Source organism: Orcinus orca, chromosome 7 (assembly GCF_937001465.1).
Source record: "Orcinus orca chromosome 7, mOrcOrc1.1, whole genome shotgun sequence".
Lineage (NCBI taxonomy): Eukaryota > Metazoa > Chordata > Mammalia > Artiodactyla > Delphinidae > Orcinus > Orcinus orca.
Genome location: NC_064565.1, coordinates 76,832,369 through 76,854,858, shown reverse-complemented (window position 1 = coordinate 76,854,858; position 22,490 = coordinate 76,832,369). Strand labels below are relative to the sequence as shown.

At 40.9% G+C, this 22,490-nt stretch overlaps 2 protein-coding genes across 4 annotated transcripts in view; both read right to left on the bottom strand.

The window, feature by feature from the left end:
• Positions 1–22,490, bottom strand: part of PMS1 (PMS1 homolog 1, mismatch repair system component) — a 596,068-nt gene that overhangs the window by 15,055 nt on the left and 558,523 nt on the right. The gene's annotated exons all lie outside the window — the stretch shown is intronic.
• Positions 1–22,490, bottom strand: part of MFSD6 (major facilitator superfamily domain containing 6) — a 74,013-nt gene that overhangs the window by 28,070 nt on the left and 23,453 nt on the right. For all 3 annotated transcript variants that reach the window (XM_004276940.4, XM_033400281.2, XM_049712142.1), the window contains exon 2: positions 18,795–20,406. In XM_004276940.4, the coding sequence (XP_004276988.1) occupies positions 18,795–20,353 (1,559 nt within the window). In that variant the 5' untranslated portion in view covers positions 20,354–20,406. The remainder of the gene's footprint in view (positions 1–18,794; positions 20,407–22,490) is intronic.

Here is a 22,490-nt window from a genome sequence, read left to right as displayed (position 1 = left end):
AATTATAGTAAAGTAATTTAATATAATCTTATGTAAATGGATAAAACATGAGGACAAAAAGAAGCACTATTTCCATGAAAACAGCGTTTCTCGATGGGCCACCATCATTTTGGATGCTATAATTCTTTATCATATGGGACCCACCCATTCACCGGGGGATGTTTAGGATCCTGGCCCTTGGGCACTAAGTGACAGTCTCTGAAAAAACTAAAATGCCCCCTCACACATTTCTAAACACCTCCTATTGGGAAGCACTAGATAAGTCCCTTAAAACAAAGGCTTCCTGGTCACTGTATCCTAAAATGTCCTGTGTGTGTGTGTGTGTATGTGTGTGTGTGTGTGTCTCCATATTCAAGTTATATTAGTACCTAAACAAATCTAGAAGGAGACAGACACCAAACCATGATCAATGGTTACCTTGGAGATTTGTGATTACAGACCATTCATTGTCTAAGGAGTGTATTTCTGTAGATTTTGAGTTTGCATAGTGAGTTATGTACTTTTTGAAAATCACGTAAAAATAACATTTAAAAGATGGGGGAAAAACTCTTAAATTAGGCATGGGAAGGCAGCCATTAAAAACTTAGGTTAAAATAATAAAAAAAAACTTGGGCTTCCCTGATGGCGCGGTAGTTGAGAGTCCGCCTGCCGATGCAGGGGACACGGGTTCATGCCCCGATCCGGGAAGATCCCACATGCCACGGAGCGACTGGGCCCGTGAGCCATGGCCGCTGAGCCTGCGCGTCCGGAGCCTGCGCTCCACAGCGGGAGAGGCCACAACATGAGAGGCCCGTGTACCGCAAAAAAAAAAAATAATAATAATAATTTAAAAACTAATAGAATTCTGTACCCAAATTGTTTTTAAAGTATCTTTATGTCTGTGTTCCACACAAAAGAAACCAAAACTGATGGAAATCATAACCCCAATAACAGAATCATTTTCAAAGAAAATGTTTGGCCCTACAACCAAAGATTAGCAAATGTTTTTATATTTTTGTGTTTCAAAATGTTTAAGTTGTGAATATGTTACATCTTACATCATTAATCCACCAACCACTATTTGATACTGTCACCTAAAGCGAGCTAAAAGTCACTGCAGAACAGTAAGTACAGCATTGTAATCCTCACGTCAGGGAAGGAGTGTTACATACACATGTATTATGCACTTACATGTGAAGAGACCATCTCTGGAAGAAGACACTAGAACCTCATATCACTGATGGGCTCTGGGTGGGGGGTGGAGCTGGGGGACTGTCCCAAAGGTGGGAGAGAGACTTTACTGAATATCTTTTAGAACTCTTGAATTCCTTCCCATGTGTGTATCTACTTTCTCAAAGAACAGAGATTAGTCACTGTGCTTCATGTAGCTATAAATAGGCACAGTAAATGATGTATGATGCTTGACCCATGGTTTTCCAACCTGAAGGGATCATTATCTGGGTTTCTATTTTGGTTTAAAAATAATACAACATTCTAGCTTAATTAATATTCAATATTATTTCTATCTTTTGAATCTGTTATGAGATTGGGTGTAAGTCAAAGATTCATACAAATTAGTTAAGAAAGGCACATGAAATATTCAGCATTGCCATGACTGTGCTCTTTCTGGACAAAGGAAATTGGCAGTCTATAGAGACAAACTTAAGAAAAGTATTCATTTGGTTCAAGAGCCACTTGGATCATCAGAAAGTATTATACGTAATACAATGGGAACCTTCGAATCAAAACCGCTAAGAACCACCAAAAAAAAGATTCTATTATAAAACATCTTTTTTGGTAGACTATCTGGCACAGTGCGCTGCCTAGCTTCTGTCCTCTAGCCACATGAATTCCCAGTGGACCCACTGGGCCACTGTCCCCACCCATCCCTACCTGTGACCTGATTCCTACTCCTCCTTCAGATGTCACTCAGCTCCTTCTACATGATCACATCATGTGCCTCTCCTCACAACCCTTATCTCAGTTGTAACTGTACACTGACAACCTGACTGTATGCTCCATGCAGAGTGATGTCTATTCCATATTATGTCGGCTCAGATCTATCTCGTGTGCTTGACACATAGCAGGCACTCAATAAATAGTCATGGACTAAAGGGAAAATATAAATACTTTAAACAGAACATCACACAACAAATATTTACTGAATGAACATACTCTGTGTTAAGTGCCAGGCATATGGTGGTGAACACGATATAAATGTAAACTGTGCATATACTATGCCTGTAATTATATGTGTACGTAGCCACCTATTATGTTGGTAATTATATATGCATACTTGTAATTATATATATATGTATAAGACACTTGATCATGGTACAGGAATAAGTGATGGGTATGTGAAAGAATGAATTGACTTATAAACGAGGCCTAGAAATTGAATGATTAATAAAATGGATGTCCACATTTGGCAATATTTTTGATTAATGTTAACAGGCTACGCTCGAAGATAAGTATTCAGTCATTTATGTGGACAAGGAATAGTTCAACGAATAGCTGACTACAGTCTGCTTTTGCGGGGCATCCTGAAGCACCATGCAGTGGATCCTCAACACGTGTGCACAAGCAGATAACAAGGATCTTGGGTACCCACAAGCCTATCTCACCAGAATAAGAGTTAGCATGTAAGCCACAAAGCTCAAAGAGTCAGTGGCATTGCCATACCAACCACAGCATAGCCAAAGGGATCACCAATAGAGACCCCGGAAGCCACCAAGCTTCTATTGCCAAACAGGTGTATGTAGCTGGCCAATGACCCATCTTTGTAGAACAGAGAATAAGAACCACACTGTGTATCAGAAGAGTAAACGGGGGAAAAAGAATATTCATCTAGCTATGTATGTTTTCTGCAGCTACTAATACTTCCTTCTATTTTTTCCTGCTAGAAAAAGAAAAGATAAAAGTGAAGTCTCAGTCTCTGCTGGTCTTAAGTCATTCTTTATTTTGCTGCCTTCAAATCTTTCCTCTTCAAATGACAGATAAGCTAAGCTAAGAGTATAATACTAGTAGCCGTCAGCCGGGTCACGGTGCTGGTTCCTGGCCATATTTACATCTTTGCATTGCTCTTTTTGTTTATCTGCCCACTTTTTCTTAGCTTGTGTATATCTCTAGGTAGAAAAATAAGGATGCTGAAAACAAAATAGAACCTTGATTAATGGAACCCAACCACTTAAAAGATACAATATGCTGTTTTGTTGTTATACCTTCCATTAGGGTAAAAGTCAAATGACCAAACACACATACATAGACAGCACACACCCACGTACACCATGATTTTGTTTAAAAATTTTCCATGCGATGGCCTGAGGTATACATAAAATACAAATTCTATAATTTCCAAACAAGAATCATTGGCATTTGTCATAGCAATTAATTTGAAAAAGGCCTCAAGAGTTTTAGTTGACCTTAAGCTAAATTTGAGGGAACTAAACAAGTTCATCAAAATTCAGGCTTAAGGAATATCATGACCAAACCAAAAGGACATAATAATCCTACTGTTCTTGACTTTGGCCAGACCACAGCAGGAAGTGGGTACAATTAGGAGATCGCTGACAAAAAAAAAAAAAAAAAAAGAAAGGAGTCTGAATGAGGGGGAAGATTAAAAAGAGGAGAGTCTGGGATAAGATGTTCTGGGGAAAATCCCTGAGGGAGTTGGAGAAGCAAAGCAGCAGGAGGGACATTCAAATATGTGAAGGGCTTTACTGCTGAACAGGGTGTGGGCTGTGTTAGCCCACACCTGAGAGCGGTCAGTACAATATTGTTGTTTTAGCTGCTAAGCAGAAACTAAGGGAATGCGGCATTCTCTCTTTTCAACTGGACTTGATCCTGGGAAGATGTGCACCTGCCTGGGACCTCCGGGGTAAGCCTAGAAATGAAGCCTACCCAACAGGAGGCAGAGCTAGTAGAGGGAGAGACCAGGCTCTGATCACATCATTTGAGACCCGATTAGAGCCACACCTAAGGCCATCTGCTAGACTTTTAAGTTAGACAATACACTCCTTGTTTTGCCTAAGCCACTTTGGGTAAGGTTTTCTGCCACCTCAAGTGAAAGAGTCCTAAGGGACACAAGATCTTAGCTACCTTGTGAGATAGCAAGTTCCATATCACCAGAAGGGGCCAAACAAAGGCTTAGTAACAATCTGCCAAGGATTAGGGGGAAGTGAACCAACCTGGGATGAAGCTGGGCCTACCTGACTGTATTATTTTGCTAGGGCTACTGTAACAAATACCACAGAGTGTGTGGCTTCAACAACAGAATTCATTTTCTTATAATTCTGGAGGCTCTAAGTCTGAGATCAAGGTGTTGGCAGGATTAGTTTCTTCTGAGGCCTCTCTCTTTGGCTTGTAGAGGGCTAACTTTTCCCTGTGTCCTCACATGGTCTTCCCTCTGCATGTGTCTGTGTCCCAGTCTCTTCTCCTCATAAGGACATCAGTCATATTGGATTGGGATCTACCCTAACAGCCTCATTTTAATTTATCTCTTTGAAGACCCTATCTCCAATGCAGTCACATTCTGAGGTACTGGGGAATAGGACTTTAACATATATGCATTTTCAGGGAACACAAGTCAGCTCACAAATGACTTCCAAGGCTACTTACAACTCCAACATGAAACAAAATTTAGTAAAGAGTGCCAGTTTTTTTTGTTGTTGTTGTTGTTGTTTTACTCAAGAGCCATTAACTCTGTGGACCAGAAATAGAGCCTGTGATCCCAGTGGCAGCTTCTCTGGCCTGTAAAGTCAGAGAGTGAGTCTGCACCCTTAGCAGAGGATTGTTAGCATTTTGTACAACCCAATCTGACTATATTTATTCATTTACGTTATCTAGGGGATTGCTATTTACTTTTCCAGAGGTTGGTGTAAAATGAAAGGCTTTGACAAACAGTGCTAATAAATGTGTTTTCACAAGGAGCAGCACAGTGGGACGTATGCTGCACCTGAGCTGAAGTGGTGGAATCCGGGGCACGGGCATCCCGGAAGTGGACTTTTCTCAGGAATGGTCCTAACTGCCCGGGCTATACTACAGGGGTTTTAAAAAGATCAAATAAGCACGTCAAGAAAAACTGCAAACATCTTGCAAATGTGTAAACTACCATTAAATACGATGCACATATTTCACCAAGAGCAGCCGAGTCTTCCACAAATTCTGTCTGAGCCAGCGCATGGAGAAATGTCTAAGGTTTAGGATTCTAACTTCCATTCAAGTCAGCTGGTGTCGGAGAAACAAAATTCTCCACACACCGATCCCAACGACTGCTATCATAAATCACATCCCCAGTCACTGGCTAGACAGTCTGTTGTCATGGCATGGCCTGGATGAGTTGGCATGAATGGCTGTGTGTACATTTCTGACTTATCAGCAAAAACCATTCAAAGCCTGAGTCCTTGGCAGGGTGGGCAGGGAGGGGTGAGATCTGATGTGTGGTTTTTCACACACTGAAACCAAGCAAAGTAAAAAGTTAGATCATTAGAGGTAGAACTAAACAAAGACACTACATCAAGTCCAATCCTCTTATTTTAGAGAGACAAGGAAATAGAGGTCCAGAGAGGTAGAATGGGGCCACTGTTAGTGGGCCAGTGGAAGGTCAAGGTCCCTGCCCCCTTGCCCTAGGGCTCTTTCGGCAGGTAATAACAATGTGCTGTGTTCCTACACCAAGGCCCCTGCGTGAAGTCAAACCTAGACACGGACTTGAAGAAACGCCTCTGGATTGGACCAGTGGAGACAGGGACTGGTTGTGTTGGCCTAGTTATGCTTCTGGTACCAGCTGTGCACTTGGATTAAGGAAGTTGGGTGTATGTTTGAGTTGACTTTAGAAGATGGTTAATATTTTAAACTTGGATGAATGATTAGTAGGAATGAGGTAAGAGAAAAGTAGAAAAACAAATGCCACTCAACGGCTGCCCAATATCCTGGATCACAAAAGAAAAATTTACCCAGCAAAATTTTGTGTTCTGAGATGAAACGGACCAAAAGACCATTTCTACTGATGTAGCCCCAGAGGCCTCAGGTATCAAGGCAGAGGCAGGACACAGGATGAGCCAGGATTTCTGCCTCCACCTGTGGGCTGGACAAGGGCTGCCTCGAGCAAGCAGACTTTGAAATCAAATAATCAGAAGTTGACTGTAGGGTTTGGGTTGCATAAGGATCAGAAACTATGCAGGGGCACATCCCCACTCCCCACCCCCAACCCCACACAGAGAACAGGACTGTGAGAGGAGAACAAAGACAGGGGAAGTTCAGGAGGCTGCGTCTTGGGTAGATCCAACCACAGGCACAGGCTCTGCTCACCACGCCTGCAGGTCTCTAGATGAGCCCGGGAAGTCTCCGAGATGGGCTCACCCCCCAGGGGCGCTGAACGGCGCCCCGATCTTCTCCATTCCTCGACCCCTGAGGTGGCTCCACAGAACCCACTGGGAGGGGTCTCAACTGCTCCAGCAACACTGGGTTTGGGGCCATCTCCCTCTCTTTCTTGAACTTTCACTTCCAGACTTAATTCAATGTGATCCCAACTCATAATACTAAACATCTTCCCTGAAGTGACCATGAACTTCTGGATCTTTCAAGTATGGAAAAAATAATGCAAATACAATTACAATAAACTCCTGCCCCAAACTTGTCAACTAACAGATTTTTGTGACTAGGAATTCTGTGCTATTCTTTTTGAAAACAGGGAACTTAACTGAGTAGTAGATTTTGTTCAAGTCACTTCTGTCCCCTCTTTTTGTGACATTCGGGAAGAAAGAGCATCAACATCAGTGGTCTTGAGGCTTCTGTTTGCTGCAGGCCTCTCCCCATGCCCATCGCCCCATACGAACATTTTTGTAATATTCTCCAGTTCTTTCGCATTTTCCCCACTTAGTATCTCATTTATTCCTGCCAATAATCTTCTGAGATAGGAAAGGCAAGAGTTACCGTTCATTCTATTTTACAGCTGAAGAAATCAAGGCCCTGAAAGGTTAATAACCAAGTTGCAAGGTCTAAATAAATTGCAGAACCAAGACTCAACTCTAGGTCTTCTGCTGTCAAATCCCAGGCCCTTTCCATGGTCAGCAGAGCCCCTCCATCATGAGTGTAAGACTTCGACAGGAACTCAGGGAAATTTAAAAGGTGCTCTTTTTCACACACAAAAATATTAATGGCCACCCTACCTTAAACATCTTGTTTCACAGAGATTTGCTGTAATATTCTCTCTGTACTTGAAACAAATTGTTAGGTTTCTAACAAAATCTCATTAACAGAACTAAGAATAACTCAATTATTAATAATAACTTAATAGTAATGAAAGAGTAATAGTAACTTGATTGAGTAATGAAATAGTAATGATACTGGTCTTCATCTACTTTGATGAATACCAACATTGCTCTTGATAAACTGAAAAGAGCATGGGAATTATAAGCCAGAGACCCTGGGCTGAGTCCCTACTCCATCACTCAGAAGGGTGGACCTTAGGCAAATCATAGCAAATCTGTTCCTTCCTAGGCTTACATGGTAGCTCTGACCAACCAACCAGTATACCTGCTACCAGGAATGTGTACACGAGCAGAAGAATAAGTTTGCCACTGCCAGACCCACTCTAACTGTCATCCCCATGCTGGGCCACAGGTCCCTCCTACTCTAGTGTCCTCTGACTCTTAGAATCTTTGGGAATCCCAGCCATCTATACCCTCCTCAGGCTCTCCTTGCGCTATCTGTTTAGGCACATGTCTTAGTCTGCTCAGGCTGCCACAGCCTGCTCTGGGTGGCTTAAACAACAGAAATTCATTATCTCACAGTTCTGGGGGCTGGAAGTCTGAGACCAGGGTGCCAGCACTGTCAGTTTCCAGTGAGGACCCTCTTCCTAGCTTGCATATGGCTACCTTCTCACTCTGTCTTCACATGGCTCAAAGAAAGAGCTAGAGCAAGCTCTCCAGTGTGATTTCTTATAAGGGCACTAATCCCATCATGAGGACCCCATGCTCATGGCCTCATCTAACCTTAATTATCTCCCAAAGGTCCCAACTCCAAATACCATTACATTGGGGGTCGGGGCTTCAACATATGAATTTGGGGGGACACAATTCAGTCCACAGCAACACAGTTCTCTACCCTAATACCCACACTCTCTAACACAATTAGGAACAGACCCTGGGGCTCCATGAACCCTGATTGCAGGTTCTCAGGGGCTCCACCCCAAGGCCCCCTGGGAGTCAACATGGTCTTTCCACCAATGGAGGGTATCAGGCTCTCATCACACCACTGTAAAATGAATATAAGAAAACTTAACAGTTTTGCAAGGTGGTTGTAACAATAAAAATATTTATGAAAACTGTATACATTGTAAAGCCTACAATAATATTATTGACATTTATTTTTATTGGTGATCTAGAAATTGGAAATGGAAACAATGATTTTCTGATTTAGCCTAATGAGGAAACTGAGCATAAAATTGTTCCCTATTAAAGATACAAGAATCTTCTTTGTGGAATAAAGTATAGTCCACCTATTAGTAGCATTCCTGAGGTAAGGCAATAACAATCCTACACTCAGGCATTTGTGTTAAATGCAATAACAATGATTTCTTTGCTGTTATAGTCTTGGCTTGATTTCTTTCTCAGTTTACACTGTACTTAACAGATAAGCGCTAGGCACAGAAAATCACACCTAAGCCATTAGGCTATTTTGGGCATCATATTCCCTCTGGTACTGTGGTTCTCCAGGCCCACAGAAACGCAGGGGCCACAGTTCTGAGGGTGAATGGAGGCTCACTGTAGGATGAAGGTCTTGAGTTATGAGTGAATAACATCAAGAGAACATTAAAGATACAGCCATCGGGCTTCCCTGGTGGCGCAGTGGTTGAGAGTCCGCCTGCCCATGCAGGGGACACGGGTTCGTGCCCCGGTCCGGGAAGATCCCACGTGCTGCGGAGCAGCTGGGCCCGTGAGCCATGGCCGCTGAGCCCGCGCGTCCGGAGCCTGTGCTCCGCAACGGGAGAGGCCACAGCAGTGAGAGGCCCGCGTTGAGGGCCTCTCAACCACTGCGCCACCAGGGAAGCCCCTATATTATTAATATTATACTGTAATTATATTTTTTGTTAAGGTTGGAGGTTTTTTAATTTAAAATTTTTATCTTTTGTTTATCTTCTAGAGTCTAGGACTATTCTGAAATTTTGAAGTTGCTAAAAAAAAAATCTTCATCTGGGATTGAAGGCATTAAATCAACAAAGGTCGTGCGTGAGTCACCAGCTTATGACTCATAGAACCACTGATAATTTCTCTGAAACTCAGAGGATGAAGTAAAATGGGACCTTTCTCAACTAGGGCAGGATGAACAATAATAAATGGTCCACCCATGTAAGTGTTTTAAAGAAATACCAAAGTAGAAATGTGTTCACGTCACCTCTTGCTCACGTTCACCAATGGCTTCCCACTTCTCTCAGAAAAACATTCTCTCTCAGTGTGACCTGGAGGCCTTGCACAAGCCCTGCCCACCTCGCTGACTTCTATTACTCTTCACTCTCTCTTTAGGCCATTCACACCTGTGGCTTCCTCATCTTCACTGGGTGGCTTCTATTCAAATGTCTCTCTGCTCAAGTGTCTCTTCCTCGGAGAAAGCCGCCGCCCGGCTGAGTTGAGCCGAAACAGTTGCCTCTCCTCAGTCGTTCTGGGAACCCTCATCCTGCATTAATTTTGCCAGGTATCACTCATCATTATCAGCCATGAAATAATCTGTTTAGTGTTTACTGTCTACCCCAATAGGTTAGTTCCATGAGGGCCAGCCTTTGTCTATCTTATTACACACTCCATATATCCCCAGGGCCTAGAAAAGTGTCTGTCACCTAGTGTGTGCTTAATAAATACTTGTTGAAGGAGTGAATTAATAATAACAATAATACTGATAATACTACCTGTTGTTTACAGTGGAGCACTTACTGTGTGCTATGCATTACCTCATTCATCTTAATGCTATGAAGTTACATACAATTATTACCACCACTTTACTAATGAGGAATCTGAGGCTTAACAAAGCTAAATTGCTGACTTACCCAAAGTCAGACATACAGTTAAGTGTGGGATTTGAACCTAGGTCAAATGCACACATACACACACAGACATGCACACACAAACACGTGTGCACTCTTTACAGGTGAACTGGCAAAAAGAAGAATATAAGGAAACAGGATAGCTACTAGACTGCTCAACACTCCTACCAGGGCTTGGGAAGGTGACTGGAGTCAAAACTGGACCAATTTGCTTCCTGCTCTTGTTCATTCTCCTTAAAGGAGTGAAATGCTTGGCCAACATCCACAGTTGTAACCCAGAACCATGCCAACCCTCCATCGCTGAGGAGTCCTCACTGCACTCGGCAGTCCACAACACACAGTAGCATGGTCCAAAGATACAGTCCCCAGACAAACGTAACCTAACATTGATACTTTCCAAAAATGTCTGCGCTTCCATCTACATGTTATCTTTCTAAAGGAAAGAAAGTTAACAAGTTACTGTTTGTCAGCCTACAGATTACTATTCAAAGATGTTGTTGTCAGCAGAGAAAAGGCAGAGAAAAGATGATTAATGCTTGAGAAATAAGAATGGGGTGGTATTCTTCCTTCCAGTTGGAAAGGCTTTGGAGGGGTATGCTATGAAGTAAGCTCTAAGAATACTTCTTTTCTTATCTACTCTTCAAAGTATCCTAATGAAATTATATAATTACAGTCTACCAAATACTCCAAGGATAAGTAGAAATATAGTTAGCTGCTTAGGTTTTTGACTTGTACAAAAAAGGCAGTAAGTTGACACTGTATGACTTGAGATAATTAAACAGCTGGTGCAAACTCTCATACCTGGACTCACTGTCAGCAATAAACTTCATGATCTTTGGGATATCACTTGGCTTTTGGTACCCTGATTTCTTTTTATATATAAAGAAATATCAATATTATGATTATGGCCCAAATCAGGGTTGTTGCATACATTCTGACACTAATTCCTAATGAGATAGTATAAATTTGCACCTGATTTCATTTTAAAGAGAAAGAAATGACCTGAGGCCATGATAATTATGTAAAGTAGGCTTTTAATCACTTAAATTTATGCTACTTAGGGAAAAATATATGGGCAATATACATATTAGTGGCACAAAATCTCAATGTTTACCTGATATATGTGGATACAGTATGTCTCTTTAAAACATATACAGCTACACACACACACACACACACACACACACACACACACACACACAGTTGGTCTTTTTATGGGAGGTTAATTATATTGATCCACTGTTAAGGAGACCTAAGCTTCAAGCTCTTTTCCAATATAAAATACCAAAAAAGGTAGGGAATACACATATGTAGCACCAAGAATGGAAATTATGAATATTTTGCTATATTTCCTTAAAGAAACAAAATGTTACAGATAAAGTGGGGGCTTTCCTTGTCCTCTTTGTTCCCCATCCCAGTCCCTTCTTATTATGTCCTGTCCAGAAAGCTAAGGCTAATATGAATTCAGAATGCATTTTCCCTCTATAAATGTAAATGTTTTTCTATACGATTAGGTATATCCATAAAAATATGTGTAACTTTTGAAATGCATTGTTAAAATCTGCATAAGTGTACCAAAGTGTGTATCATTCTGAAACTTGTTTTTTTCCCATTCAACATATTTCTGAGAGCATTCCATGTTGACATATTGATCTAGTCCATTCCTTTTAACTTCTCCATAATATTCCATCTTATGACTGTACCATATTGAATGTATCCACTCCCCAACTGATGGATATTTAGACTAATTCTCTTTCTCACTGTTAGAAAGCTGCAGTAAGCAAGTAATAAGCATCCTTGTACATGTCCTTCTGTGTGTGTATAAAGGTTTCTCTAGGCAGGTATATATATCTTAATATGCAATTTTCAAGCCAGAGGAAATGTCCAACTTGCACATTACCATGGACTACTGAATTTGTCTCCACAGTGGTTATCTAGGTCATGAAAATTCGCAGGAGCTGTCTTTACTCTTGTCTGGGGCACACTTCAAGGACTACCCACCTTGCCCCATGAGACGGTGAGGGGGGCCACCTGCAACTACAAAAGCTACAGCTCGTTCGGAGTTAGTCCTGCTCTAACTCAGTGAGTATCTCATTCAACGCAGCCACCAAAGGTGGAAGAGAAAACAACCAAATATGACACCAATAACTAAAAGCCCTGGATTCACTTACACTACCTTGCAACAATGGCCTTTTATTCTGAACTATGAATAGCTCAATTATCAGTAATGCTGTTATTAACAAGTCAGCCTGGTAGCTATGATGTAATATAGTAATATATTTCTTAGCAAAGATGTTCTTTCCAGGGGGCTATAAAAACCAAATTACGCCCTTTCAGCTCTTGATCATAAATTCTTCTACTTTTGAGACTCTACATCTTACAGATTAATAATGAGAATCTATACTTGAAATAGCTCTAAAAGACTTTTCCTATAAAAATGAATACCAACATCTTTGAAGGTAAAGTGGGAAAGGAATAGAAAAAACTAGAAACCTACCCACATATAAATAATAATGGCTACAATTACAATCATTCTGTATGCCAGCTATTACAGAGCTAGTCACCAAGCCCTAAAAAATAGCACAGAGAATATAAACAATCTACAGTCATCACAAATTGGGGGGAGAAGATCTCAATTTGACCAAAATGTTTTTGAGGAGGAATTACTTATTTTGAAAGCCACAAACAACTTTGCAGCCTTAATGATCTGTACACAACCGATAATATACCAAGTCACTGTATTTTTATCAGATCCAGTGGGTCTTGTACTCATAAGCAACATAATGTATCAGAAGATTGGCAAAGTAATAATAAAAAAAACCAACTGAACTCCGAATATATGCAAGTCACTGTTCTAAGCAATTGCTGTGTTTTTATCTCATTTAGTCTTCATAAAAAAAATCAGAGGTCAGTACTAATGATACTCCTATTTACAGGTAACAAAACAGAGATACAAAAAGTAATATAACTTGTCCAAAACCACATGGTTCCAAGTGGTAGAGCCAAGCTCTGAACCAGGCAACGTGACTCCCAGCCCATGCTTGTAACCACTATGTAACACTGCCTTTCATGAACAAGGACAGGAAGAAACCTTCCCCTGGAGACAGCAGCGATTCCTCTCGCTATTTTATTACTCTCGGTCTCTGTTCCTTATATTTCCTCTCCCTTGACTTTTCCCTCTCCCTTGCTTATGTCTCAGGTCCATTTATAAAACACTCCTAGAGGGCGCCTGGATCAGGTAATGGCATTGGAGGGGTGCTCAGAAAGTCATTTGCTCCTGAAGCAAGATGTAGAAACAGGTACAGCAAGTATCATACAACACAATTCCTCATAAGCATTAGGATACTTACTTTAAGCAATAAAACATAAACTAACATTTCAATAAGATCAGAAACTCAGAATAAAATCTTGGAGACAATCATAATTGATTTTCCTTAGCCCACGTCTCTTCTTTCATCACAAGGTTTCCTTGCTGATCTTATCCATATTTCTGGTTTTAACTGTCCCAAATCTGTATCCCCAATCCTAACCTCTTTGTTGAGCTTCAAGTTTTATAATAGTCAACTGTCATCTAGACATTCCCGTCCAGATGTTCCACTTTTAAGCTAAACACACCCAACACTGGATTCTAATTGCCTTACCACCCTCTCCCCAATTCTGCATCTCCTTCTTGAATTTCCTACAGGATTTAGTGGAACCACTGTACCCAAGCTGAAACATGGGGGTCTCTACCATCACTTCCCACATCAAACCACTGCACTGATTTTACCTCCCTCAATTTCTGTTGCTACTGCTGCATACCAGGACTGTAACACCTCTCACTTAGACTATTTTGAGAACCTTCTCAGTGGGCTCCCTGCTTCAAAGTTACCCACTGCATTGCAAATAAATGAAAATCTGTGGCCCTCCCCTGCTCTGAACCTTGCTATAATTCCCTACTGCACCCAGAATAAAGCTCCTTTTCCTAATCCCAGCACTCACCTGGCCTTCAATCTCCCTGTCTTTTCCAACTCCCACCCTTTTAGTGCTCATCCTTGCATCCTATTAATCTGGGGCTCCCCAGGTCTAGATAAACTGTTTGTTTAACTAAATGTAACAAATATCCAGGGGTTTGATTTTTAAACAACACAGAGTAATACTCCTTTAGATTATGTGTAAATTATAATTTCATATTTACTATGAGTTCAAATTTACTATGAGAAATTAAGCCTTAACATTTTTTTTCTATTGTGGTGAAAGTCAATTTTTAAATAAGAAGTAACACTCCATTAGGACATGAGAAGGGAAAAAAGTTGTTTAAGGTCCACCATCTTGTTTTTTTTTTAAATCAAGAATTGAGTTTTTCTATTTCCATTCTATTCCTTCACTGCGGCGATTGGCATCAGAAGTTCTAAGCAGTTAAGGATTGTGTATAAGTTAGGACATAATCAGGGAAACAGGCACCGATCTTAATTCGGGGGCTTGGTTAGATAGGTGGCGGAAGAGCCAAGAAGCCAGAGTACGGTGAGAAAGCCACAGACAGCCTCCACAAGGTCCAGGTCCGAAGGATGAAGGGTGAGGGCCACGTTACCAGAGCTCAAGGTCCCCCACAGCGGGCAGAGCCATAGGTGAGAGGCAGCAGCTATCAGAGATGCCGTCTGACAGGGTACAGAGGACTCCTGAGTTGAGGAGGCAGGGCTGAGAGTCTGGGAGCAGGGCTGAGTACCATAGTGGAGGGAACTACATCGAGGGCTGCAAAGATCTGCAGAGGGTTCCCCTGCAATACTGATTCCCTGCAGTTCCCCTGCAGTCTCCAGCTGAGTACTGATCAACACCTGCCTGTGAAGAAACCACCCGAGGCCAGGGCAAGAACCACATGAAAGGATTAGAGGGCACAATCTCCAAAGCTCACACAAAGGGTAAGCTGTGACAAAGCGAGAGAGTGGCATGGACATATATACACTACCAAACGTAAAATAGATAGCTAGTGGGAGGCAGCCGCATAGCACAGGGAGATCAGCTCAGTGCTTTGTGACCGCCTGGAGGGGTGGGATAGGGAGGGGGGGAGGGAGGGAGATGCAAGAGGGAAGAGATATGGAAACATATGTATATGTATAACTGATTCACTTTGTTACAAAGCAGAAACTAACACACCATTGTAAAGCAATTATAGTCCAATAATTATGTTAAAAAAAAAAACCTACGGAGAGCTAGGGTTTTTTCCCTTCCTCCCTCCCTCTCATCCTCCACCTGTGCCTCTCACCAGTCTGGTGGTTAGCAGTTTTGGCTGGAATGACTGGGAACCCCAAGAGAGTCTGATGTGATTGGTCTAAGTGCAGGACGAGCATTAGGAGTTTTAAAAGCTCTCCCAGGAAGTCTAATGGTTGAGTACCACTGCAGGAGGTGAACCCAGCAGACCGGGTCCTAGAAAAAGCAGCCTGTGGAAATCTGCACCATGCCATGCAAGGTAAGGAGAGGACCTGAGAGCCAGGGCATCCAGGATCAACAAATATGGCACAAAGAGGTGGGCAGAAACAAGGAAGAGGATAGGAAGCAAAACAAACATAAACACGATCCTAAATCCTTCACTGGCTGGCTCAAATTCAGCTTCCCTGATCACCCCAGCTGCAGTTTCCTCCCTCTTATAACGCTGACTGCTATCCCTCCAATGACAAAATGTTAACAGGTACTACCTCCCAAGTGTTCTCAGTTGGTAGCCAGCGTCTTGCTGTCTGCTCTGGGTCTTCCTGCAGTGCCCACCAGGAAAGTCTGTATGTTCCTCCTCTTGCTAATTGCATCATGCACTTCCTTCTTTCCCTGACTGACTGGCTAGCTCATTTGGATTCTTAGCTACTATTAAGTAGTAATTAATGGCTAATAATGGTTAATCTATTACCCCTTCCAGATAGCATGTGCATGACAAAACTGACTTTAAGAATTTCAGGGCAGTCAGAGTTGCTTGAGTAGATTTTTGTGTGTCCCTTAAAATGTAAATAAATTTGAATCACATAACATAGGTGATGGCCTAATATTGAATAGTAATGATTTACAAATTTACAAATGATTAATTGCAATGTATTTTGATCACAACCCTACTCATGGCTGCTGAAACATTCAGCAAGGTGCATATAGCCTAAAAATACATTTATATCTCTAGTTAAAGAAATCTAGTCATCATCATTACATAAATTAGCCTAGAAATATGCTTGTAAATTCCAAAGTCTTGAGGTTTCAAATCAAAAGACGTTTACTTTTTTTAGTGGAAATAGTAAACATTATCTTATTTGCCTGAGAAAGCCACTTTCCAAAGAGGACAGAACCCAAGGTCAAAATCAGAAATCATTTACTGTGTGTGTGTGTGTGTGTGTGTGTGTGTGTGTGCGCGCACATGCGTGTGTGTTTAGACTGATAGATAGGTTTTTCCCTGAAAAACTGAGCACAAACTGCAGAAATGTTCTAATAGTAAATGGTTCAAAATTGGACATGCTGTTTTAAAAATTGTTTCCTCATTATGAATCTATATAAAAATTTGTGACGATCCACTTTTGACTCTCTTAGAATAGTTACAATCTTTGTGGTAGTGCTGACTCCTAGAAACAAACTCCCATAAGACAGTCACAGAATACTGAAAAACATGCGTGCATACATAAGGGCCAGACAGGTATCTCCTTATGATCCTACAAGGAAAACATAAAGACTGAATTCGTACAAAGATGATTTCTCTTCATCAACTAATGCATAATATTCTTCCAGTGAAAAGTTCACACTTCCATCACTACATTTTCAAACCCCCAAATCTCAACCACCACTAACTGGGCTCCAGAAACTCTCACCAAAAGAAACATATCCATTCTACCTGAATATGTGGGCATAATCTCACTACAACTATCAGAATCTTCTAAACGCAGTTAATACATTTTAATGGACAGAATAAAAATCCAAAAGAGGTAAATGACCACAAACTGATGGAACCCCAGTAGGCTTTTGGGACCAACAATGCGACAAGAGCTTTCTTCTTCCATCACATCATTAAAGAAGAAAAAAAAAAGATGCTTTTGTACGTAAAACTAGAAAATTAAGGTTAAGTGAGCCATTGGTTTTTACGTAATGAGTAACTTGTAATACTTCGGAAAGAAAACACAAGTGTAAATTCATGTAATTACCAAAATTAATAGTAAACCCACTAGGATTTTATCATGTTCGGTATATACCTCAGACAAAAAGCAAAGACAGAAAAGAAACTACTTTTCTTAGCATGTAAGAAGAACCTAACAATTTCTTTGAAAATAAAACCTATATACGTACTCTGTACTGAGTCAACATTCAATTAACACTATTTAGTGATTAAATCATGATGTCTAGGAACTCCACTCATGGGTAAGACCTGACAGGGTAACTTTCTGGGAATAAATGGCTGTGGTTTTTAAACACACTATTAGCCGAGGCGAGATCCTGCTCATACCAATAACCAAGCTGAAGAAATTCATCACTGTGAGTCGGATTCATCACGGTCAATCCACACAGCTCAGAGAATGTAAACATGACCTGGACAAGGTTAAAGGACATCCCCAGCCCTTAATATTACAAGGCTTTTTTCTGATTGGTCCCAATGAGTGTGCCTCGGGGACTCTGTGTCTCTGGGAACTGCCCATACAGTGCCTGACTTTGTTTGTGACAACAAAGGGGTCAAAGATTTGAGAAACAGAAGGAACAGCACACAGCCTCCCAAAGCAAAACCAAACCAAACAAGGAAAAACACTCACAACTGTATGGGGAAAAGAATGATTCTAGGTTGAAACTTCACATTAGAAAATACTTTCTTCAGTTAGTCAAAGGGAAATTAAAGGAAAAAAGACCCATGTTTCTCAAAGCTTGTATCTATTTCTCCTTTGTAATTTCTCATGGAAACAGCAGATTTAAAGATTACCACATACACACAAACACACACAGTTGCTTTCTTTTAGTTATGGCAACTTCAAATTTTAGGGACAGACATGCCATACTTTTCTATGAGGTAAGAATGCTTAAGTGTACCTGGCTCTACATTTTAGAGCCAACAGCAAAGCAGAAAGACTTATGAAGAGCAAGGTACTATTCAAACAACTTCAGACAAACATTAATGGTGAGAAACATTACACAAGAAACACTGGGCATTTATAGATTTTTTGCTTAAAAGGATTACACGGGAAATTTTAGGTAGAAGCAAGATTTTTAAATAGCCCATGTCTTCGTGGCAGATAAACACACAGAGGCTTATATAATAATCAGAAAAAATTATGTAAGATTCTCTTCCACATAATATCATGGATTAGGGATGATGGTGGGTCACACCACAGCTTTATTAAATATAATGGACATCTTCATATACCATATATTCAAGGTCTTTCTGTGTCAGCAAGTGGCTGAGAATAACTGAAAGCTGAAAAAACATAATCCCCTTTATCCACTTAAGCCCCTCTTCATAAATGCCTGAGACAGGTGGTCGGACCCTTCAAGGTCCATGGAATAATACAGTTGACTAAATTGGTGTTCCTATACCTGAAAACATTTACTGTAAGATTCTCTTAGCATACAGAGCAGAAACAGCATATTTTGTGTATTTGAGATAATCCAACTAGGTTCATCACCTCCTTCCTTTTGTTTCTATTTTAAAGAGAAAGAGAAACAGAAATCCCCATTCCCACCCCAACCCTACCCCCAACACAAATGATAATATCCTTAAATGTGCCCAAAGGAGCTATAAACTACGAAAAGATAAAGTTCAATTGCTGAGGGGCAGCAACAGTACACATGTTCTTACCTGATGTGGCCAATCAATTCAATAAGCTTGTGACTAAAAAAATAAGCTGTCAGCTCAGACACATGGCTCAGGACTGAACAGACCCCGAAGAGGGTTGTCGTGCCATTCAGGTCCTCCAAATGCCAGTAGAGAAAGGTGAACACGAAGCCGTATCCGAAACCCATAAACCAAGCCACGAACAACACGGAGCCATACTGCACACTGCAGAGCAGCCTGATTAAGTCCCAGAAGTTGAAGGCCTGCACGTGGCTGGCGGTGGTTGGTGTCTCCTCAGAGGATTCTGTGGAGCTGTTCCTCTCTACTTGAGGGATCTCCACCTCTTTCCCTTTATTTTCACTGTTTTTGAAGTGGCTGTAGCGGAACCGGAACTGAGTAGCGACGATCAAGGCCATGGTCATGAGAACCCCAAAGACGATGAAGACAATCTGGTAGTTCCGGTATTCAGGGGGCTTACACCCCTTCCCATTGATGAGCACGTCCACGTGGGTGTAGTCAATGCCAATGCCCACGGACAGCATCGCCAGGCCCCAGCCCAGGGAGCCCCACATGCGTTGCAGTCCATAGCGGTCTCTGTGCTTTCCCAGATACTGGAGTGTTACCGTGTCCACAATCGTGACAGAGGAGGCACTGAAAAATTCTCCTATTATGACAACTACCAAGATCACCAAGAATATAGCTTCTACTTCTTGTTGATCATAAACAAGAGTGACTTGGTCAGAAGGTAAAGATTTGGTGGTAGTGACAATAGAAGTGGTTGTCTCCCAGGTTGCATTTCCTGGGGGAGCAGAGGTTGCAGTGCTTGGGTTCATGGTCAAGTTCATAACATGGTCAGTAATTTCATCAGTGTGAGGCTGCAGGGTGGGTGCACTGGTCTTGTTTGGAGCTGTCGAGAAGACGACAGTTTCCGTGACACTGTGCCCTGCTTCTAACATCTCTGACCCATTGTAAGGAGGCGGGTTCCTTTTCTCACGAATTCCTGGTGATGTAGCAATGGAAGAGACAATGGAGGAATTCGTTGGCAGGAGAGTGAACAGGTGACTTGAACTGGTGGGATGAGCTGTCGGAGGAATCTTTGGTACACACCGCAAGGTAGCAGGTTTGACAAATCCGATGCCCAGGTTGAATAAAACCCAACACAAAAGAGAAAAGAGGAGGACAATTTTGCCTTTTTTAAAGCGATCTGCAACTACACCCCAAAAGGGGGCACTGCAGAATTCAATGAAGTATCGAATACCTACCAGCAGCCCACTCTGGCTTGGTGACATTCCCAGCTGCTTATAATACACAGGCAAAAGGGGGTAAAGAGAGCCATATGCAGAGTAAAAGAAAAAATAAAAGACCTTAGAAATTAGAAGATCATTGTTTATTTTAACACAATGTTTCTCTATCCAGTCTATCTCCTCCTCAGGAATAGCAGCTGTTTCAGAGGGGGAGGGCGTTTCATTTGAAGGTGGTTCTGGTTCCCTGGAAATACCATTAAAAGGATCGGCAAGCACATATTTTCTCTTCTGTTCCTCTTCATCATCGGTTAAGATGGCAACTTTATCATCTGTCGCCATGGCTTATCACCACCATCAGAAAGTTGATGACCTTCAAAATTTTGGTTGTTGATCTGTAAAGTAAAATTTAAAAGAAGGCTTAGTATGAAAATAGTAACATTTAGACATAGAGCTTCATCTTGCCGGAAACTGAGGAGTTTCAAACTACATCTAAAAATAGTAATCGTGAGAGAGAACCATCACCACTTATCACTTGCAGCCATATAGTACTGATAAAGAAAAATGGCTTTCAAAAAATCAAGTACTCGCTTTGTGGCCGCTGACTGACTAATGACATCTTCTAATGACAGGTGTATAGCTCACGTTCATTCTCAATCTTTTCATTGATTCCTAGGGAAAATGTACAAATGACAGGGTTTATGTCCAAACCAAATAGAGGGAATTGAAAGTAAACAGTATTTATAGTTTCTTGGTTTTACTTTTCAAATAAATCCACTGCACTATGAAGTCCAGAATTCTTAGAAAATAAAGGTAGCCAAAACCGTTCCGTTTTTAGAGAAAAACAGAAATAAGCTCTTAACCACAACCGCAAATGTGATGAGAAAGACGGAGCCAACTGCACGTTTGCATCTGTAGTTGGTCACTACAGCCATGCCAATGATATCCTGGTAAGGAAGTAGTCTTTACGCTGCTTATATCACATACATTTTCCAGATGTGCTTTTATAGATTACAGTTTAAGAAAATGTCAGGAAAAAAATAGCAGATAGCATTTATTGAGCATGTACTCTGTGCCAGGCAACACTGAAAAATCTTTAAATGTATTAATTCATATTCATTAAAATAACCCTATTATCTTCTCCATTTTACAGATGAGAAAAATGAGGCATGGTGAGTTTAAATAACTCACATGTGGCAGAGCAAGGATGTGAACCCTAATATTATGGCTTTACAACACATGCTCTATTACACCACACTGAACTGCCAAATACCATATTTGGATAATAAAGTGCTATTAAACCTTTTTATGAGACAGGGTGCTTCATATGAACGATAAGCAATATATCAAAGGCATAAATTTATAGGAAATGTGCCACATTCCACCAGAATTTCCCTTTCTTCTATTATACAAATGATTAAAGAGTCAAAAGGTCTTGCTTGCATCAAGATTTGTCAAGTTGCAATGAATATAATTGGATGTAGGAGGTATACGTATTAAATAGTTATTAATTCATTTCATCTTCTTTACTAGAGAGAAATAACTCCACTTGCCACCCCTTGGAACACATCTTGCTCTCCCTTTTCCCCAAATGAAGAATAAATTTCTGAAGATCTTCCAGAATCATGCTTGTAAACATTTTAAAATCTCTATATAGCTCCTAGGCAGACAATAGAAACATAATTTACTGAGGCCTGTGTAATAAGTCAGTTTATCTTTTACCCCCAAGGCCAGGTGTTAACGTAGCTATAAGCTTTGAAAACGTTCATGTATTTTTTTCTTATGTCAAAACTTTTTTATTTGAGGTAAAATTAATATAACATAAAATTAACCATTTTAAAGTAAATGATTTAGTAGAATTAGTAGATTCACAGTGTTGTGCAACCACCACCTCTCTCTAGTTCCCAAATCATACTAAAAGGTTTTCCTCAATGTTCTCTACTTCTTTTTCTTTCTTCATTATTGCCTCTACCTACCCAAGTCAGCAGCTCCAATTCTCTTTCATTACCTGAAAAGAACGGCAATTCTCCTTTGGACTCATTTTCTAAATTAATTTCATTTTGAGCTCAAACTTGAAAGAAATATTTGTTTTTAAAACGTATAAAATTATATGACACTTCTAGATAAAAATGGCAGATTGAGTGCATCTGGTTTTACTCCATCCCTAAATCCAACTAAAACAACACACACACACACACACACACACACACACACACACACTTTTAAAGTCATAATCCAAGCTGGGAAAATTAAAGGGTACATAATAGCAATAAAATAAAATTCTGGAAGCCAGAACATAGACAATTGGTAAATCACGGTAAATCTGAAAAAGCTGAAACCCTGGCTGACAATGGGAAAAGCAAGAACTAATACATTTGTTCCTCGGAATCCCTCAAAGGCTCATGGGTTGGCCATATTAGGTTTATCTGCGAGTAAGAGTGTGTGTGTTTGAGGGGGGCTTGATTAACAGAGTTAATCA